Source organism: Dermochelys coriacea, chromosome 2, assembly GCF_009764565.3.
Source record: "Dermochelys coriacea isolate rDerCor1 chromosome 2, rDerCor1.pri.v4, whole genome shotgun sequence".
In the NCBI taxonomy this organism is placed as follows: Eukaryota; Metazoa; Chordata; order Testudines; family Dermochelyidae; genus Dermochelys; species Dermochelys coriacea.
In genome coordinates, this window is record NC_050069.1 from 115,349,191 (window position 1) to 115,371,915 (window position 22,725).

At 38.6% G+C, this 22,725-nt stretch overlaps 1 protein-coding gene across 14 annotated transcripts in view; it reads right to left on the reverse strand.

Annotated features, from left to right (window-relative positions):
• HIVEP1 (HIVEP zinc finger 1) overlaps positions 1 to 22,725 on the reverse strand; it is a 201,857-nt gene that overhangs the window by 57,315 nt on the left and 121,817 nt on the right. For 13 of the 14 annotated variants that reach the window (XM_038390706.2, XM_038390703.2, XM_038390705.2 and 10 more), the window contains one exon: positions 16,606 to 16,659. In XM_038390706.2, coding sequence (XP_038246634.1) covers positions 16,606 to 16,659 — 54 coding nt within the window. Of the gene's footprint in view, positions 1 to 16,605; positions 16,660 to 17,502; positions 17,588 to 22,725 lie in introns of those variants that run through there. The other variant, XM_043507030.1, reaches the window with a different exon arrangement.

Consider the following 22,725-nt stretch of genomic DNA (forward strand, 5'->3'; position numbering starts at 1 on the left):
TTCTGCTATCACAACCATACCTCCACACCTATTGTACTGCCTGCATTTGTATGAGAAAATCTAGGCTGCTCACCTGTAGCAGAACTGCTAGCGTGCGCATGGAACAAGAACATAGACCTGGTCTGGACAAAAAAGTTAGGCTGGCCTAGCTATGTTGCTCAAGTGTGTGAAAAATCTACCTCCCTGAGCAATGTAATTAAGACAAATTAACCTCAGGTGTAGACAGTGCTAGGTTGACAGAAGAATTCTTCTGTCGACCTAGATACAGCCTCTTTGGGGAGATGGATTACCTATGCCTATGTGAGAATCCATTGACGCAAGTATTGTGTACACTTGAAGCATTATAGCAGCACAGCTGCAGCATTTCACGTGTAGGCAAGCCCAGAGTGGAAATAAGAAGCATGAAGGGGAATGTCCCAGTGGCCAAACATGTCGTAGCACAAGGGTAAAATTTCCTGTCCAAACTGCTACAAACCGTGTACTAAATCAGGAAGACAACCACGTGGGGAGAAATGGTGCTAAATGACTCTGGTTTGGAACATGTTGTGTGAGGACACACATCATATTTAGACCCAACTACTAGTTTGTTAGTAAACTTGGTTAAAAGTTATAGAGTGGACAGGGTCTTTTAAAACAAGTACAAATGCTTCAACATCTGACCTGTGCCTAGCTTCTATCAATTCAGTAATTAGGAATCTCAAATTCACTGTGAAAATAAGCTCAAGAGTTTTGGAGGGTTATCTAGTGCCATATTTTGTAAAGACATACTAATACATGGTGACTGTATATTTCGGGGGGGCAGGGAATGAAGACTGTGTAGAAATGCTCTCACAAAAGGCAAACAACTTGTAGAAAGGGTTTATAATTTGTTTCATTCTTCAGCAATCACTGAAAGTCGGATTTTCATACTGAAAGAACTTTGAATCAGCAGGAATTATGAGTCATGTTGCTTGTTTTTATTCTTGGCTCTGTCATTGACTCCCTCTGTGATCCTGACCAGGGAAGGTGTTAAACTGTACCTCAGTTTACCTATCTATAAAATACTGTAAATAAAGCACTTAATGGTATTCTGAACTTCAATTGTTTTCAAAAAATTTTGAGATCCTCTGAAAATAGGTACTATAGAAAAGTGCAAAATATTTATCTTAATCTTGCTAATTGCAAAAGCTAACGGAATTTTTATTTTTAAAAGGAACTGCTCCCTTACAGCCAATCTTCACCTATGTTTTTACTTTCTTCTACCTTTTTGGGTAAATGTTCTTGAGGATATCTCTCACAGTTTCAGGGTATCCACACATGTATTCTGCCTGTGGCCCCTTGTGGGCACCCATTTACTGGTTTCCAGCTCCTCGACATCTCTGGGCAGAGACCTGTGCCTCACTCCTTCCTAACCAGGGTTTTTCCAGGTTGTACAGTTCCCTGACTAAACTGTGATATCCACAACAAGGTAGACTACCTAAAGAGGCCTGTGTCTGCGCTTTGCTTTCTTTCCAAAGACTATGAACAGGGTAATTGCCAGCAGTTACAAATTCCCCCACAAAACTTTCTGAGCACATTTATTCTAAAGGTAATAAAAGTATTACAGAAAAATCGTATTAAAAAAATAAAACAATCTGCACACATGCAAAAACATGCATCAAAAGACGCCCCCAACTCCATCCTCAGGCTCTGATAAGTAGTAGTTTTTCAAACCCCGCAACTGGATTTCCCCCATTTTTAAATTCAGAACCAGAACTCAGGCTGAGAAGTTCAGCTCAGGTCTTTGATCTCCATGAACAGATAACGAACCACATCCAGGGCTTAATTTCAAAAGGCTGGGTTTTTGCATAAATGGAGGTGGGGAATTTACATTAACCTCCCCCTAGATAGTCACACTTATTGAACCAAAAGCAAACTTTTGTCCAGCACATTTTCAATATAGCCCTTTGAACTCGTAGGCCTCACATTACATCTTCCCCCTAGAAAGGTTACATATAATCCTGGCCCACAATAATATGTAACTTATTGTATTAAGGTTTTTATGGATATTGCATGAAATAGTCATATCTGTCAACTTCATTATACAACTGTGTTAATTTACAAAAATCTTTATCAAAGTAATGCAATGTTTGAGATCTGATTTGCTTTTAAATAGTAATTACATTTGGGCAAGACAGAAGCAAAAATCAATCACAGAATGATAAACTCCCTCATCAAATCACAAAAGCCTCATCCCTCCAAATCACTGTGCTTCTATGAATGCTAATACTTCCGTTGGCCGGTCAAATGATTCTTGGTCAAACTCGAATAAGATTTCTTAAAACATTTTTTCTCAATCTATCTTGCAGTATGGCAACCGTTGCTAGGGTGACCAGACAGCAAGTGTGAAAATCAGGACGGGGTGGGGGATAATAGGAGCCTATTTAAGAAAATGACCCAAAAATCAGGACTGTCCCTATAAAATTGGGACATCTAGTCACCCTAGCCGTCACCCACATGTATCTAGATGGTGGGTATAAAAGCAGTCCCAGGGTGCTGTACTGGCTCTCTTTGACTTGTGCTTCCATTCTTTCCCATCAGACCCCATACCAGCTTATCTCTAATGTTTTCCCACTATCATTTTTCCTTGTTTTTTGGTTTGCTTTGCTTTCTTTTCACTTCCCCTTTCTTCTTCCCTGCTCCCCGGTTACTCTCAGAGATGCTGGAACTAGGGATACCGGGGGTGCGGCAGCATCCCCTGGCTTGAACTCCGGCTTGAAGTAGTAATAACAACCAAATATATGGTAAAAGCTTTCAGCACCCCCACTACAAAAATAGTTCCAGCACCTATGGTTACTCTGTTTCATTCTGCATTCAAGTGTGAGCAAGAGACTCTGCCAAGATTTCTACACATTATTTCAGAGACCTGCAATTTGTCAGTTAATCTTTGCTCCATGCACATGAAGAAGAGCAGTAGAATACAAACAACCCAGTAATATAATAAACATGACAAATAAAGGAAAAATATAAATTACTTGAATTTTTCTTCCTTTTTATTCACCCAGAAACCTGACACTGGCTTGAGCTCCATGGCTCTGTGGAAGTAATTCTTAGAGCTGCCTGTCTGAAAGTCTGCTCAAACCCACATGTTATTAAACATCCACTTTCTCTCTCTCTCTCTCTCTCTCTCTCTCTCAAAAAAAGCTGTGGGCTTAAATAAAAAAAAAGAAAGAGCAACAGAGAGCAGAAGCAAGGTATCTACTTCCGTTCCCATACTACTCTGTGAAAGTTACCTTTTGGATTCACAGTTTTCTGGCTTACAGTCGAACAGATAGTACATTATTTAGTTTCTAGTATTTTTAGTTTATTCTATAGAAGTATTTTAAAACACACTATAAATCCATATACTAGAGCCAACATTTACTCTTAAAATGCATATTTTCTGAAATAGAATGCAGTTAAAGATGTGCAAGCCTCTCAAAAGAGAGGCAGACCGTTGCTAAGGGTCTTCCGCAAACTAAAATTAGAAACCCTAGGGACTTGGTATTTTAAAATATTTCTACAGTCCTATATGTGATGTCTATTTAATTACAGCAATGATCTCTGAGCCTATTGCAAAACAGTTATGAATCATCCCTATGAGTGTGTTTTCATGAATAAACAGAAAACTTGAGTGCTAGATACAGAAAGTAAGTCTAAATGGTGAAAGCCAAAGGATCTTCATTTAAATTAACAGCAGACTGCTAAAACCTTTTGTTTCTGTAACTGACCAACTTTTTTAAACCTCATACAGCAGACTGGAGATTCAAATAATGACAGAAATTTTTAAAATATTTTTTCCTTCAAAGTTGAAAAAAAAATTTAAGTGTCAATACATACATACATAAAAATAATTAATGAGGCCAAGATCACATTCTACCCAAATTTAGTCCCCAATTAAACAAAACACTTAAGCACATGCTTAATTTTAAGCACAAATAGTCCCTGTACACTAAAACTGATGCAGGGGAAAGGCTGGAGCAGTACTGGGCCAGGAAAGCTCTGCCTCTCAGGCACTTCGGAGCATGTTTCTGGGGGAAAGGAGCAGTAGAAAGAGAGCTCCAGTAGCCCAGGCAGGAAGGAGGAGAAAAGCAATTTCCTAGAGGGGCACTGTTCTACTACAGTAGGAGAAGAAGCCCTTTCCGCAGAGGTCCAGCTGTGAGTCTGTCCCTTTAGACATTGCCCAAGAGGCAGTGAGAACTGTGTGCATGGGCATCAGAGGGTCACCTACACTAGTCCTGAGACTCTGGCGTTTGAAGCTAAGGACTACAAGTGAACAGCAGCCATACCGTAAACTGAGCCATTTGGTGTGATAGGAAGTGGCCCAGAGGAAGGTGAGCAGGCCGTGGGCCAAACGTAGGCCATCCCATGCTATCATACTTTCAAAGGCCCTAGGCAGTCACCTGGTGGACCCATGTCCCCGTACATACCCCAAGTTCCCCTATACCTAGCCCTGGGATGGGTAGGACTAGGGGGTTACTGACAGGTAGGCTGATCCAGCTGAACTCCATTCAGAGGGTTCCGAATACATTGAACAAAAAAGGACTGGAGCAGCAAGCCCTCATCACTAGGTCTGATGATTGAAAAGAGAATCCCAGTACAGTCCCCTTAAAGTCAACAGACAAAATTTTAAAATGCAACTAATGGTTTTGGGTGCCAAACTTGAAACACTTTAAAGGGCCTGACTTTTTTCAGAGGGAGGGTGCTCAGCACTTTCTGAAAATCAGGCCCCTTTAAACATTTTAAGTTGGGTACCAAAACTGGAGGCACCCAAAATAGGTTGTCACTTTTGAAAATCTTGGCCATTGGGCTTAAAAAGCCAAGCATGTACTTAATTGCTTTGCTGAACAGGAGTTTTAAGATTATTTTTTCTTCATGAGGTGAATGAAACCTTAAAAGCCATGTGATCTGCTTTTACATAAATCACAATTGGAAATAAGTCAATAAAACAAAATGTTATTTCAATATTCAAAAGGATCAAATACACTGACTAGAAACCTGATCTAATGCCCACTAAAACTTATGAATTTTTCTATTTACCTCAGTGATCACTGGATCAGTTCTCTAAGGCTTGCTTCTTCTACACACAGTTTTTGTACCAGTATTACTATTGGTTAGGGGTGTGAATTTCTTTTTTAAATAAAAATAGTTATGCAGGTACCACTTTTAATGTGGGTACAAAGGTACCAGGCTGGAAGAGCTTATTCCTTTTTCATTATGGGAATAAGCTGTACAGGTATAAGCAACTTCATAAGGTATAGGTGCATTCATGGTTGGTGTGTGTATTGTACTGCTAGAATTGTGCTGTTGCAGTTAAAGCAGTCCACACATACAAGTGGTACAAGCCTTTAGTCTTTGAACCTCAAAATATTTAGGCATGTGCATAACTTCACTTTTGTGAGTAGTTCCATTGACTTCAATGGGACTACTCATTTATCTAAAGTTATGCATAATTTTAAGTATTTACAAGAATCAAGTATGGCTGTGAAGTTACTGTATGTAAAACATACTAATGCAAACTGTACTAAAAAAATCAACTCGTTAACAGAGTGAGATTTAATGGCCAATGGTAGGAGGTCAGACTAGATGATCTAATAGTCCTTTCTGGCCTTAAACTCTATGAATCTATATATAGGGCCTCTAGAAATAAACTACAGCCATTCTATATTTTAAAGTTACTGCTGCCAAGTTGGAAAGCCCAATATACCAGGACAATACATAGAGAGTTGAAGAATATCTAAACAGTTTAAAATGTTTTGGGGTACCTGCAGTATCCAAACAGAGATCTCCATCTTGTTCAAAAATCTTGACCACAATATATGCCCATGAGATCCTCACTTAACCATGAAAGTGGCTACATAGAGGAAGACATTCCCTGTGAATTCTCCCTTTTCCTTCATTTTCACAGCTGCCTCTTATTCCTTGTTCTTTTTCCCAACTCCCACCACCAATCAAATTACAATTGCATGCACTCTGCCCACCGCATCTTAGCCATGACAACACAGAAACAAAAATAAACAGTGGTCCAAAGCGATACTGACAATTTTCTCTCTGTTCTACAGAATATCTTCGAGGCAGTGTGATGTTGCTAGTATCATAAGATTATCTCCTTACAGCTAAGTCCAGTCTTTTGCAAAACGTACTTTTTGAACGAGTAAGGTTTTCACATTTCATCAAGAAATGTCCATGCTTGTGGTTTTTTAGACTGATATATTTTTCACCTTAATAACCACTAGTTAAGAAGACTCAAACATTGTTTGATCCTGTATTTAATATATATTAAATATATAATTATATTTTAATTAATTTATAATTAAATTATATATATATATTGTGACCTACAGCATTTTAAAGAACTTAATTCTAATAATTAAAAGAAAAATGGGAGTGAGGGGAAGGAAGAATAAATATTTCTTATCTTTTAATGGTATTTTACTGATGACTTGAACAATTTTACCTCACATTTTAGCCGGCACAAGAGAGAAAATAAATTTAAAAGGGACAGCAATATAGATGATCTGAAACCTCCTTGTCACAGCCCAGTCACAATAGCTGTAGCACTTAAACATACACTGAAGCCAGAAGGAAAAAATAATTTATTGGAAATAAAGCTAGACCAAAAAAAGTGCTCAATCAAGACAACTGGAATTTAAAATGTTTCATCTAGGAATCAACAATTTGTACAACTTGGATGAACAAGCAGGGAGAGTGAGACTCTGACAGCTTTGGAATGTGCAGGCAAAGAGGAAGGTGTTCCACTTGGCTTCTCCTCCTCACAGTTTATATGAATTTGAGATATTTCATCAGCAAGGGGAGATAGGATCAGCCTTAGCAATCCAGTAATATCACAGCATAAGGCAGGGAAGATCCAAAGGCATAATGCCTGGACTCATCAGAAAGTTCCTCTGTGATTTAATTTCTTCCCAGAAATAGAAGTCGGTTAAGACAAAGTGAATTTTGCCTTAAATCAGTGGTTCTCAACCAGGGGTATGCATACCCTTGAGGGTACGCAGAGGTCTTCTAGGGGTACATCAACTCATCTAGATAATTGCCTAGTTTTACAACAGACTACATAAAAAGCACTAGCAAAGTCAGTACAAACTAAAATGACAATGATTTGTTTAAAATGGTCTATATACTACATGCTGAAATGTAAGTACAATATTTATAATCCAACTGATTTATTTTATAATTATATGGTAAAAATGAGAAAGTAGCAATTTTTCAGCAATAGTGTGCTGTGACCCTTTTGTATTTTTATGTCTGATTTTGTAAGCAAGTAATTTTAAAGTGAGATGAAATTTGGGGGTACACAAGACAAATCAAACTCCTGAAAGGGGTACAGTAGTCTGGAGAGGTTGAGAGCCACTGCCTTATATGACTGGATATAGATGAGAAGATGATGCTGTCCTGAAGTTAAGTCGGTTAATGTTATGACTCATACCACCTAGAAAAATTATCAGAAGAAGTTCAGGGTGGGAGTGGGGACATAATTTAATTAGTAGGCCCAAGAAAGGTCATCCTTGTAACAGAATTCTATTTAGGACAGTTAGCTTCTTGGTTTGGCTGAAGGAAGTCATGTCCAGCAGAGCTCTAGCCACAAAAGAATGCCTTGCTTAACAAGGAGAGATTGAGACAGAAATGGCAGAGCCAAGGAGGCTCACACCCCAGAACTTTGCAGCAGCATTTCCTCTTCCTTGATACAAATACCCCAAATCCACAGAAACCTGCTGTTCAGTTGCTGAAGCAGAGAGATTTTACAGTTGCAGAGAGTGATTTTACTACTCAAGAGACCACCACAGGTGATGCTTTGGAAACTTGACACACAAAACAGAAACCCAACATGACCAGTTGGTGCTGCTTTGCTATGAGAGGAACACATTCTTCCTCTCTGTTTTATCTGATTTCTTATACATTTGCATATACCACCATGAAGAGAGGAAACAAAACACACACAACTCCCCCACCCCCACCCCAAAAAACCCCCTACCTCCTACCTAAAGAGAAAACAACCTGGGGAATAGCCTGGGAGGCTGGGTGGGAGTTCAGAATTTCTGCCGCCCACAGTCTGAGGCAGATCAGGTTTGAGCTTACCAAAACTGCTGCCCCAAAATTCAACACTTCCGTGAGTTGACTGTGCCTGTGTGAGTGTAATGCAGGCAAAAAATCCATCAAGTTTAAGGACCAAAGATCAATAAACAATTCACCACTTTATGTAATGCCAAAGCCTCAATGGAGCAATTCTAACATCCACTGTTAAACAGGCATGCTATAGTACATTTCAATTCAGTACATATGTTTAGCCAAAAAATCAAAATAATCTCCAAAACAACATCTTGACACCAAAATCTTTAGTCCAATGAAAGATTTTTCCTACAGACTGTTTTTTCTTCTTTCCTCTCCAGTGTGCCAAATTTTGAATAGAAATCATGAAATGAGGCATTTTATGCTAAATCCTAAATATCCTTAGTATTGCATGCAGGAATAACATCTCATTGCATGGGTCACTAGATTTCAAATGCCTTTTTGTAAGAAAAGCAGAAAAAGAGTGGCCAATATAAGGGTCGTTAACAATTCATTGCCTGATTTCATGAAATCCTGCCTACAGACAATTCCCCAACCATGAGTATGGATGGGAAAAATAGAAAACCAATATAAGAAAAAGTCCTGAATATCAGGACATCTGGTCACCCTATCTAAGCTTCCGCTGTACATAATGATGTTGAGCCAGAACAAGTTTCTGACCAAATAGTCCCTGCTCCTTTCTCTTCAGTTCTTTAATACATATTTCCATTTGAAAAGATGGGCTCAATTAAATCCACATTGCCTGCAGCAATTAGGGAAACATGAGCACTCATATTTAATGGCAATAATGTTTAAAGATACATTAGACAGAAGATGGTGGGAACAAATTTAGCCCTAAAAGATGGAACTGTAGAAGTTTAAACACTAACTCTTCCTTTTTGGTATTAATGGAAGCAGAAGAGGTTAATTCAATTACACTCTAGCACAGGGGTTCTCAAACTGGAGGTTGGGACTCCTCAGGGGGTCACGAGGTTATTACGTGGGGGGTCACGAGCTGTCAACCTCCACCCCAAACCCCACTTTGCCTCCAGCATTTATAACGGTGTTAAATATATTAAAAGTGTTTTTAATTTATAAGGGGGAGGAGGGGTCGCACTCAGAGGCTTGCTATGTGAAAGGGGTCACGATTAAAAAAGTTTGAGAGCCACTGCTCTAGCTGCCAATGATGCCTTAACCAGCAAGGAAGTTAAATATGGACAGTTAGAAGGTGTGAAGGATGACATCCACCAGGTCATGTCCCTTTTATGCATTACTGCAAAGTTCCCAGTCCTGAGATCTTTGGGTTGCTGGAAGTGGCTCTTCACTAGCTGCAGATTTTTACTACTACTTAATACGCACAACTTTTTAGAAGTTTCTCTTAACAAATCTTCAGCCAGGTCAGGTCACAATATCTTTCCACAAAAGGAGAATTACTTATATTTTCATTTGAGTACTCTGTTGTATCAACCATTTTAAAACACCCCTTTATCCTTTGGTGGAAGACTAAATGAGCAAAAACCTGATCTAGGGAAACCTCTAGAAAGACTCAGTAATCATGTCTGAGTCCACACAAGACTGAGGAAGCTAACAGGAACCCAGAGTCCAAAATTCTGCAATGAAAGTGCTTGCTTACGCCAGTTTGAGTGTGATGCAACAGGCAACCCACCTTCTTAGATATATACCCATATAAAAGAAATCAGTTTGTTCTGATCTCAGATACACGAGTGCCTCTCATGCAGTCTTTCTGTTCTCTCTAGATTCTTCTCAATTTCATTACCTTACCAGCTCACAAGGACTGAGTAAACAGGAACATTGGCAGGACAGCACAAAGTACACAAGCATATCTGCAATCAAAACAAACCAAATATCCTCAGTGTGGTGTTGGTGGGGCACAAAACCTTGCTGTAGGTTTAAAACTGTAGCATAGCCTTAGTTTTGGAGGATATGTTTCTTTTTTACTATCAGAAAGATTTTTTTTTTTAAATGTGGGGGCTCATTCAGGACATCTGGGGCATGCTAACCTGTACAGTGTTCCTTTGAAAAAAATGGAATAGATGCATCCTGAAATCTCTCTTGTTGAACTGTTACTCAAAAACTTTGCTGTACTCATCAAAAAAGTCAAAATAATATTACTCTAACATCACATTAATATGATAAAGTTCTCATAACACTTTCAGAGGATGACATTTTAATTTTAAAATTGTACATCTGTTTATCTCCCTAACTGTCAAAATAATACCAGCTCGTTTCATCTAGCACCAGCAATTAATTTGTTTACACAGTATATTTACTAAATAAATAAATAAATGAATAAATAAAATAAATAAAAACAAAAATACCTTTCCCTCCAAAATAGAAACAGCAGGTACAGACATGACCTTGCACTCCAAACAGACTTGGGAGCCAGGAACGCCTGAGTTTCAATCCCAGTATGGCAAACAAATTCACCAGCTGGTACACCACGTTGCGGCTAGGAGAAAAGTTGCATATTTTTTTTCCCTGTAGTCCTGCTGACCAGGTCCACTTGTTGTCCCCTGCTGTCTTGTGTCTCGGCCCTCTAGCAGGGTCACCTTTGGTCTCACCTCCTTTGAGATAAACCAGGATTTTCACCCAATAGTCCCAGGATCTCACACCAAATCAACATCCCTGGTCCAGGCTCAATAGTTATTCTGGCCCCTAGTATTTGGGGGCTTCCCAGTTTGGCTGTGGGGGAACCCAGTCCCTCCCTTTAATCTCAGTCCTAGGCCAAGGACCCTTGTAGCAACTAACTAAAATCTATATGGTCAGACCTCTTGCTTCTTCCCCAGGATCAAACCCCTAATTCCAGTTCTCAAAGCAACAAGGAAAAGGAACCTAAATAGACATAAAGAACAGCATCCATCCTTCTGCTCTGCTCACAAGTAACCAAAAATCGCTTGGCTCTCTGCTCTGCTCCTTTCTGGGAGCTGAGGATGAGAGGCCTATCTATTTCCCCAACCTAGGGCCTTCTCAACTGAGTGCCTCCCTTTTTAAGGTTCCTGCTCCAACAGTGGCATGCCTTACAGGTGCCATAGGGTTGGGGGGGGGGGGAGCAGGAGGAGAGGCTTCCTGAACCCAAAGATGCTATTTAACCAATTCTTGCCTGGCATGGGGTTTGTATACCTGGTCACACTGAGCTCTAATACCGCTTCCTACTCTGTCCTAGGGAAATTGACCAAGTCCCTGTTTCTCAGCATCCCCGTCTAAAATGAGAATATTGAGACTTACTTAGCTACCCAACAGAGAAGGCAGGGAGTGAGGAGTAAGGCCTAATCCTACTCCCACTGAAGTCAATGGGAGTTTTTTACTTTATTTCAATGAGAGCAGGAATAAGTTTATAAAAAGCTTTAAAAATGAAAAGAACTCCCCTCTACCACCCAATAAGTCACACTTCTTCTCAGCAGCAGCAAACAGATGTCTAACAAATCTGCTCACTACATTTTGAGTTACTCAGAATCATAGGCCTTGTCTACACTTGTGGCCACATGTAGTGTACGTGTAGCTACACACCACAGTGAAAGGCAGGCGGTGTCCACACTCACTATGGTGCATAGCTGGGCAGGGAAGAGGCAGTGGGCAAAGGCTCAAGCAGTGGGACACCACACTGCTAAAAGCAGCACTGTAGAGGCATGGCTTGGGCATCCACAGAGTCTGATGGGGTATATACCCTAGGGTTCTGATGCCCTAATTATTGCTGCACCACCATTTACACTGCTATTTATACCCATGCTAGTTGCGCATACAGTGTCTGTACTCTACCTGCTGTTGTAAGGATAGACCTATTCATAGATTATGATGCCAGAAGAGACCGTTATGATCATCTAGTCTGACAGCCTACGTAACATGATAATTCCTGTGTCAAGCCCATAACTCCTATTTATGCTGTATTTTATATTTTAGAAAAATATCCCATATAGATTTAAAATCTTGTAGTCTGATGTACGCAGAATCACTTAATAGCCACTTATATATGTTTTAATTATGTATAGGACCAAAGGACTTTATGAAACCACTCAAAGAAAATATGCAACAGAATTACACAAATGATTATTAGTTTGCTCTTTAAAGGCATTTAGAAATTCAAAGCTAGGCAGCTCTGTTGCAAGCAAACAGAACAAACAAGTTAACTCAGGGCTTTAAAAAATCCCGCATTGCCAAATGAGAGGTTTGCATGGTGAATGTGGGAAGGGAATTAAACCTTCAATTTTTGAAGAATTTAAGCTTTCATTTAAATTAAGTAAGCTTCTATTCTTTATGATTGTGAAGCTAACCTACAAATAAAAAATGAATGTAATGAAAGCATGGATCACAGTGACTAGGTCCTCTTCCAGAGGCAAGGGCACAGTCTCCAGCAAGTATAAGATAAAAAGAAGGCACTTTTGGCTACTACCACTGAGTATCCAAAAGTAGTGAGGAGTCCAAAAAGACTGTACTAAAACCTCAGGGTAAACAGCTTCTGTGGAGGGTAAGGTCATATCATGGTAGATCATCAAAATGCTCTCATTTGCCTATCATCATCACTTCCATCTTTCCAGATTTTATCTTGAGCCATCCCTCTGTAATCCTAGATCCCTCTTTTTCTCAGGCATTGGGACAGTGGGCATATAGCACAGTTTATGAGTGATGAGGAGACATTGCTATTAATGGCACTCTGAGTATCTTTCCATGATTTCACGCAGTGACTTTATACATGAACTAAACAAGAGAGGTGACAAGATTGAGGATTGCAGGACATCACAGATTAAAGCCCCTTACTGAACACCTTACTGGTTACTGAAATATGATCAGTTCTTCTCCCTCCCTCCCCATTATGGTAGGATTTCTTTTCCTTTTTAAAATGTTTTATTTTGGGAAAGCAAAATCAAACTACACACATTTTACATGGTACTTTGCCAGAACGAGGCAGACTCTATAGTATGTTGTACATGAACTACTTGAGTTCACGACAACTTATGTTAGACCTGACTGAACACTCTATGCAAATATTCCTAATGCAGACATTTCTAATGCACCTTAATTCACAATTTTGCTGTTGGAGCCAATTTATACCTTAATGCACACAAGGGAAGGGAAAGAAGAATGGAACACCAAGAATTTTAGCCACTGACTTTTCAGGGTCTACTTTTCAATGTTCAAAATTCATTCACTGCAGAGTTAGCTTAGTATGTAAGGGTGGAATGTGTCTGGATATGCTGACAGTATCCGTATTCACTATGTGCTTTCTTGCTAGTGATTAGCAACAACACTTTGTACTACTTTAGCTCTTTTAATCTAAGGATTTGAAAGCACTTACCAAACATTAACGAATTAAGGCTCTCAGTATCTTATGAGGCAGATATTATTACTGTTATTTCCATTTTACAGATGGAGATAGAGAAGTAAAATGACTTGTCCCAGGACACACAGTATGACTGTGATGAACCTGTATTATCAGAACCTGACAAAGTCCCTGTGCTCCAGTTATGACAGCAACCTTCCTTTCCTAAGTTGCACTGGAGTTCAGTGTATTGCATAAATTAAATATTTTTTTTCATTTGAATTAAGAATGGTCAAACTGTTTCTTCTCTCATGTATATGAAACGTAATCAGGTCCAAGATATTTGTAAATTAAAAAGTCTTGGTTTTCCAGTTGTAGCTTTATTCTAAATATTCTTAAAATTATTATCTTAATATCTAGGAGCCTCGGTCATGCACTGGGACCCCATTGTACTAAGCTCTGTACAAACAGAACGGAAATATGGTCTCTGATCCCAAGAGCTTACAATCTAAGTGTAACACAAGATGTAACAGATGGATACAAAAAGAAAAGGAGTACTTGTGGCACCTTAGAGACTAACAAATTTATTTGAGCATAAGCTTTCGTGAGCTACAGCTCACTTCATCGGATGCATTTGGTGGAAAATACAGAGGGGAGATTTATATACACACACAGAGAACATGAAACAATGGGTTTTATCATACACACTGCAAGGAGAATGATCACTTAAGATGAGCCATCACCAGCAGCATCATCTTCCTCTCCAAATGCCCTGCTGCTGGTGATGGCTCATCTTAAGTGATGAATTACAGACTTTTTACGAATACAGACTAACACGGCTGCTACTCTGAAACCTGTCAGATGGATATAGACAGACCCACGGCAGAGTACAAGGAAACAATTAGATAATATTGGTCAGCTTGACAGGCAGTGGTCTCGGCACAACAGCAGCCTAACCGTTGTCGTACAGCTCATGGCAAAGAAAGGTTTTAAGAAGTGATTTGAAGGAAGATGATGAGTTAGTTTTGCTGATGTTATGGGGAGCTCCAAGTGAGAAAGGCCACATAGGAGGAAACATAAATGTTCTTGTTTGAAATTTAACAAGATGGCAATAGGGGCTGGTATTATGGGTCAACCAGACAGGGGCTGACCTTTCTATAGTGAATGAGAGATGATAGGAAGAGTGGGGACATGCTGTGAACATGTAAGGGTCCACAGGTAGAGAAGTCTGTCTATAAATATTGCTATTCTGCTTCTTTATTTTTCTCCCTGTCTTTGATAAAGAAAGTTCTATTACAATTTTCTTCTTATTTTCACTACTTTACCTAGTGAAAACAAGGTGTATTTAGCACAAACTCTTTTTGTGGCTTTTTACACACACACACACACACACACACACACACACACACACACACACACACACACACACACACACACACACACACACACACCTGATCACTGGCCAATTACCGTCAGCTGAAAAAATAGTATGTCTAATAACCTCATGAAAACATTTTCCTCTACAAGCAGGGTATGTAAATTACAATATTGCCAAACAGCAGTTGGCTCATAAGTTTGTGGAATTTATTACCCTATTTATTTTAAATAGGGAAGACAATTATCTAAAGAATCTCTAAACTGAAAAGACCATTTGGTAACTTAGATACAAAACAACTGAAAGAAGGAAAGAAACACATATACTTTAGGTGAATTTGTGTACATTTTACTGTGTTTCATCAACATTATATGAAAGCGTCCGTATTTTAAATTACTTTTTCAGTTTTATACAAATATTCTTTTCAATCTTTCAATATCCTTAAGAATTTCATTGCTTCTTCAAATGATATCCATCAGAATCTAGCTCATACTAGCAACTGGTTCACCTACGTACAACATACAAACAAAACATAAAATAAATAATTTTTCTAAAGAGAAAAAGTGCATTTCTACTCTGTAAAGAGACTTCATTAAAAATAGTAGCAGATGGTTCTCTACTTATTGTCTCAATTATTTCCATATTAAATTCTGTAACTGCCAGTCTCATGGGGCTGCACAGGTGTAACCAGGTGCATAATTTCAGCTATGCCGGCTGCATGCATGGTCCTGAACATAGTTAACATTTTGGTTGATTATGCCTAGCCTACTCTCCCAGAGCTGTACTGGTTTTAGACTGCAAGACTGACAATAATAAAAAATATCTGTTTTTAATCACTTAAATAAGCAGTTATAATCTGATCTGAAGATACACAGGGATCTAGGATCTACTAAATAAGAATGTGCCAGAAGTGGTTAAAGTTTAGTATCGAGTCTTATTTGTGGAAATGGAAGAGTCTCTAAATTTGCAAAGAATACTCAAATATAGCACTACAGCTTTAAGCCTGATGATTTTATCACTTAATTTATTTTTGTTTTCTTCATCCTTTACAAATATTAGGTGAAATGTCAATGCCCTGATGCAGAACAACAAAAGCTTGCATCCAACTTTTCCTAAAAGGACCCTTTGGTTGCTTCTCTTCATACTAAAAGTTTTCATTTCTTCCACTGATTGACCCTGCACTTTGCAAACTTAGTTAGGATACAACACCACCTCTATGATGTAGGCAAATATCATCTCTATTTTGAGGATGGCCTATCAGTAAAGTCTGAAACTATGATCTGTAAAAAATTATGAAACTCGTATAAAAAAAAATAAGCAACTCTGTTCCAGGCAACATCATCAAAGATTATTCACCAAACTGTCCATCACCTGCAACATGTCAGATAACACTTCAAACACACTATCAAGGAGGAGAACGCCTTTAACATTTATGACACAAAGCACCAATCTCCTATGATACTGCTGTCAGCCAACCTTATATGACCACTATCACTAGCCACCACGCATCTCTGCTACACAGATTTCATCTGTCAGAAGTCATCTGTATGTTAAAATAACTAATAAGTGTCCTCTCATAATCCATATAAATCAATCACAGGTTGATCATCAAGGACAGAAGATAGTTATTAATAATCAATTAACCCCTAGTATGAGCTGAAACATCAGTACAGACCTAACTTTATTCACCTCAGCAACCAAAGTCAATGGGACGACTCAAGTCGTTAAGTTTAAGCAAGTGTTTGTTAGCAAGACTGGGTGTTAGCACAGCATTCTCTCTACAGTCGTGCATTCTATTGGCTTATCCCTAAATCCAGCAAAGTCAAAGGGAGACTTTCCACAGACTACAAAAGGCTTTGATCAGCTTTGCCATAAATTGTTTTTGCTTTTTTACCTTTCTGCTGGTCTTCTGTCTCATTAAGTTCTTTTTGTGCTTCTTCAATTTTGTCTGTTTAAGAAAAAAATACATCATATTAAATTATAAAATAAAGTTGTAAAAAAGTCATTTCTTGAAAATATCTGCTTGTGTTAATATGCTAACTACTTTCTTGGATTATCTCATTTACATTTATGGGCAATATATGATTTACATGTAAATAAATATGTTGTGCAAGTCATATAATACATTACAGTAATACTGCCAAGTAAAATCTTACTGTGTTGTACTAGCACCTACATTTACTAAATTGCTACTGATACATTAACATACACAGAATAAGAAGTAATGGAATAAAAGCATTGTTATGGGATATGCAGTTGATAAGTAAACCACAACATGCTCGCATTATCTGCAGTAACTCATGTAGCGCAACGGATTACATAAAATAGGTATTATGTGACTTACTGACATATACATTTTTTAAGTCATCTTAGAAAACATCAAGTGCTGTTAAAACGTTACAATGTTATTACAGCATTAAGGATTATGGAAATATAAATCACAAACAGTATTTGTTTTTCCATAAATACTGATGTGGGTAGAATCAAAAGGCCCAACTGCGCTTCCCCATGGTAAAGCCCAAGGATAAGGCAAAGGGATGGAAATTGTTCCATTAGGTGTGAGTGGTTTATCCAACTATGGAACTGTTCTACATAACCCACGGACCAGCAGGAGGTCCATCTGTGCAGACAACCTGTGCCTTCATGCTAGCTGTGCTCCCAGCAATCCACCCCTACCAAGGGATCCAATGGAGCCACAGTGGCCAGGTTTCTGCAGTGGACATCTGTACATGATGAGGTGTCATGGTGTGTGCGCAAGCAGGGATGGAGAGTAGTGGGAAACAAATACAACCTTGAGATGTATTTCTTTTTGTACTGAACTGAACTCTGGTGGACATGCAGGTGGAGGAAGACACAAATTCCTCTGCCCAGCTTCCCCACGTGCAGACCTATCTCCATGTGCTCTGGGGGAAAAGAGGTGGTGGTGGGGAATGCTGCTGTAGAAATAGCTGAGCCTGTACTCTACAAGGAAGCAGGGAATCTGCACACAGATCTCTTCCCAAGGAAGATCGCATGAACCCAATCAAGTTCAAAGACTTCAGCTCTAGGTATAACTATACCTCAGTCTCATCTTAAATAAGACATACTACTGGAAGTTAATCTCAGTTTTTCTACATCTGGGATGTAGTGTCTTTTCCATGCATTCTAAGTCAATCTTAAAGATGCATATAACAACTTAGGGAGCGAGTTTGTTTTTTAAATTTAATATCCCCAAATATGAAACACACACACACACGGGTAAACTTTGACATTCCTAGTCAAACACTTTTAAAAACAAAGTGACTGAAGATATGAACCAATTCAGGTTTTACTTCCCTACCACGACCTGAGTTCAGGTTATAGCATTTAGATACAAAGCAAATTTTTCAAAATCACCTAAGTGATTTAGGAGCCCAAGTCCAATTGGACAGCCCATAGTTGGTGGTGATGCAGAACTGCACTGCTACAGGGAATCTCTGAAGTTCTCTGGCTGTACTGGTGAAGTGCATTTAAAGAGTGTAGTACACTTAGATCTCTTGATTTGCACACTGGAGGGATGAAGCCTTAGCTCTGCATACTCCCCACCTTCTTTCAGGTAAGTTGTTCCTGGTGGAGGGCATCTTGGTAGTAGCTAGTGTACTCTCAGGAGAACAGGAGCTGGCTGGCCTTGCCTCCTCCCACTACCCAGTGTGAGGCCATGTAAGCATCCACCATAATATATCCCCTAGTGAACTTTTCCATGATAGACTCTGCCTTCTTACTGTCTTTCCTAATATCTGAGACACAAAACACACCATAAAGATTTGTTAGGGTTTGGTTCATTGGCACTATTTGTAAATAACTGACGTAACAGCCTGCAGTTATTTTTCAAATTTAAAAAAAAAAAAAAATTTTTTTTTTAAAAATTTGAAAAAAAATTCAAGGAAGAGAACTATGATATAAATACTCTTTTATGGGTTCCAAGAGTAAGTGCTGGCCGAGTTATTCTATCTTGTACTTTTAAGTCTCAAAATTAACAAGATAGAAGATTTATATTCACTGCGCGCACAGAGGCCCAATCTTTCAAACATTTACACTTGTGATAACATCACTCCCGTAAACAGTCCCAGACAATGCAATGGGACAGCTCGTGCATATTTAAAGGACTGACCCCCCCAAATTTATATCTAATTAAACAGCCAAAAAGTCTACAACTGTAGTCCTGTGGGTGAATTCCTCCTTAGGTCAATGGGTTTTTATCATGGACTTCAGTGGGAGCAGGATGTGACCCACAGCCTGCAGCAGAAAGTCTTATTTAAAATTTGTTATTTGTTTAGTTGTGATTAGTTGCTTACCATTAACATTAGCAAACCAGACAACAATAAATTGGAAGCATATATCATACATATTAGACGCTTGTAGATATGCAAAAATTAAGTACATTACATATAAAAGATGGTCTCAAAACCAAATCAACGTACAGTAATTTGTATAGTGGGCCTGATCCTGTGAGGTGCTGAGCGTCTCCTTCGAATGAGAGTTAAGGTTTGTCAGCAGCTTGCACCATCAGGCCTCCAATGGTGAATCCATTGCAAGAGGCAGCATTAAGGAGTTGTTCACAAATCTAGTCATGCTGACTGACTTTATACAATACAGACTTTATACACTTATAATTTCTCAGAGCTGGACATAAATGAAATGTACCCTTTTTTTAAAAAAAAATTTCCCCTGGGAAAAGGCCTGTCAAAGACAATTACTAAAAAAATATAAAATATGAAGCATCAAAGCTGCAGTTTTTATACACCCCTTTCATGACTGCTTTCATGGGAGAGAGAAATACAACCCCTCTGACAATCTTATTTTACTGTTCTTCTTTAATTACTTAAAAACTGCTTAAGATAGTTAAGTCCCAAGCAGATTGCGAAGAGCTACAAAAGGATCTCTCAAAACTGGGTGACTGGGCAACAAAATGGAAGATGAAATTCAATGTTGATAAATACAAAGGGATGCCCATTGGAAAACATAATCCCAACAATATGTATAAAATGATTGGGTCTAAATTAGCTGTTACCACTCAAGAAAGATCTTGGAGTCATTGTGGATAGTTCTCTGAAAAAGTCCACTCAATGTGCAGCGGCAGTCAAAAAAGCAAACAGAATGTTGGGAATCATTAAGACAGGGATAGCTAATAAGACAGAAAACATCATATTGCCTTTGTGTAAATCCATGGTACATTCACATCTTGAATCCTGAGTGCAGATGTGGTCACCCCATCTCAAAAAAGATATATCGGATTGGAAAAAGGTTCAGAAAAGGGCCACAAAAATTATTATTAGGGGTATGGAACGGCTTCCGTATGCAGAGAAATTAATAAGACTGGGATTTTTTAGCTTGGAAAAGACGACGACTATGTGGGGATATGATAGAGGTCTATAAAATCATGACTGGCGTGGAGAAAGTAAATAAGGAAGTGTTATTTATTCCTCAGAACACAAGAACTTGGCGTCACCAAATGAAATTAATAGGCAGCATGTTTAAAACAAACAAAAGGAAGTATTTTTTCACACAACGCACAATCAACCTGTGGAACTCCTTGCCAGAGAACGTTGTGAAGGCCAAGACTAACAGGGTTCAAAAAAGAACTAGATAAGTTCATGGAGAATAGGTGCATCAATGGCTATTAGCCAGGATGGGCAGGGATGGTGTGCCTAGCCTCTGCCAGAAGCGAGGAATAGGCAACAGGGAATGGATCGCTTGATAATTACCTGTTCTGTTCATTCCCTCTGGGGCACCTGGCATTAGCCACTGTCAGAAGACAGGATACTGGGATAGATGGACCTGCGATCTGACCCAGTATGGCCACTCTTATGCTCTTATGTACTTAACAGTTGAAGCACTAAGATATTTTATTAACATCTATATGACACCTTTTAAAGTATATTACATCACTGGGATTCACAGGCAATCTGGGAATGAACATTGTCTACATTCTTCCAGCCCTGACTGGTATTTGTGAACCAGATAATCTTTAAGATTCCTAAAATGCTACTTAGCAATCCAAAACTGTAAGTGGATATCCACCTCATTTCCCAATACATTTTGACATATACACAAGACATAATGTTTGCCTTTCTTCAGATAATTTAGCAGGTTTGCCATCTAAATGTATATTTGAATACACTGAGAGCTACAGTTTTATCTCAAACAATTTACAACTTCAGTATATTACACTTAGTTACAGTAAATTCATACATTTAGATTAATAATAATATATATAGAATAAAATCAATTATGTAAATATTATGCCTTCTACTTAGATCTTCAGGAGGATTATTAAGAAAGCACTTTCAGCTCAAGTGCATTCTGTTTTCTTTTTTTTCAAATAAGCTATAACAAATGCCCATCAGAAATTCCTAACCACTTGTAGCATAGTCTGTTACCCTAAGTAATGAGAAGCTGATAATGGAAATAATAACTAGGCAACTACACATTTTGTATGCAGCCACAAAATTTCTTTCACTTCCTGCAAGTCATGCTATTCAATAAATTACTATAACTATTACATACAAGTATTTCTTTGCAATATATGAATCAATACAGATGAGTTTCAAGCATTCTGAACTTAGAAAAACTTCAATATTGAATTAATAACAGAGAGCCATTCTGAAATACTACGAGGAGTCCAGTGGCACCTTAAAAACTAACAGGTTTATTTGGGCACAAGCTTTTGTGGGTAAAAACACACTTCAGAAGTGAACCTCCATGAAAGCTTATGCCCAAATAAATCTGTTAGTCTTTAAGGTGCCACCGGACTCCTTGTTTTTGTGGATACAGACTAACACGGCTACCCCTCTGATTCTGAAATTGTGAACAGAGTGGCCAAACAAGCAAGAATAATGCATCACTAAATTTAGTTCCATCACATATTTAACAAGTGCGGTTTAATTTTTAAATTGTAATTACAATTTTAATTATTTTTAAGATTTAATTTTCATACTTCATAAGACTTTACTACAGCACTCTTTCTAAATCTTTGCTGAGAAGTGAGAATGAGACGCTTCCAAATTTGTTTCTACCTGAGGTGTATGGATTAGCATGGGTCTAATTTACTAAAAATGTCATTGAGTATTACATGTTTGCAGCAATCCTTATCAGACAGATACCTTTACTAATCATGTATAGAACACTTCAAATGTTCATAGCACTTTATAAAATTGAACAAGATATGTACCCCGCCTCAAGGATTTTATACTCTAAGGCCTAGTCTACACCTAAAACGCATGTCAGCCTAGCTACATTGTGCAGGGCTGTAAAAAATTCCATGCCCTGAGCACCATGCTTAGGTCAACCTAACCCCAGTGTAGACGGAGCTAGGTCAACTGAAGGATTCTTCTGTCAAGCTAGCTATTGCCTCTCAGAGGAGCAGATTACCTACATTGATGGAAAATCCTCTTTCATCAATGTAAACAGAGTCTACACTATGGTACTACAGCAGCACAGTTACATCATTGTAGCTGTATTGTTGCAGCGGCAGTGGCGTAATCATGGCATCAGAGTAGCAGCCGTGTTAGTCTGTATTCGCAAAAAGAAAAGGAGTACTTGTGGCACCTTAGAGACTAACAAATTTATTAGAGCATAAGCTTTCGTGAGCTACAGCTCACTTCATCGTAAATGCATCCGATGAAGTGAGCTGTAGCTCACGAAAGCTTATGCTCTAATAAATTTGTTAGTCTCTAAGGTGCCACAAGTACTCCTTTTCTTTTTGCGTAATCATGGCACTAATTCTAAAACAGATCTGACAGATAAGTGTGAGAGGAATTACACCCCCATAATGACGAAACTGTATACCATACTGTATCTTTTACACATTTACAACCATTAGTTCTCATCTATACTGCAAAACTGCATTGTGTTTAAAAATGTATTAGCTAACACGTTTTAATTAAACATGATGTTACATATGATTTTACCCTAAGCGGGATTCCTACCGCTAACCACTACTAGGTAACGTGTTGCTTCTGTCAACACCAGAAACTAAGTTGTATTTAGCATCAAA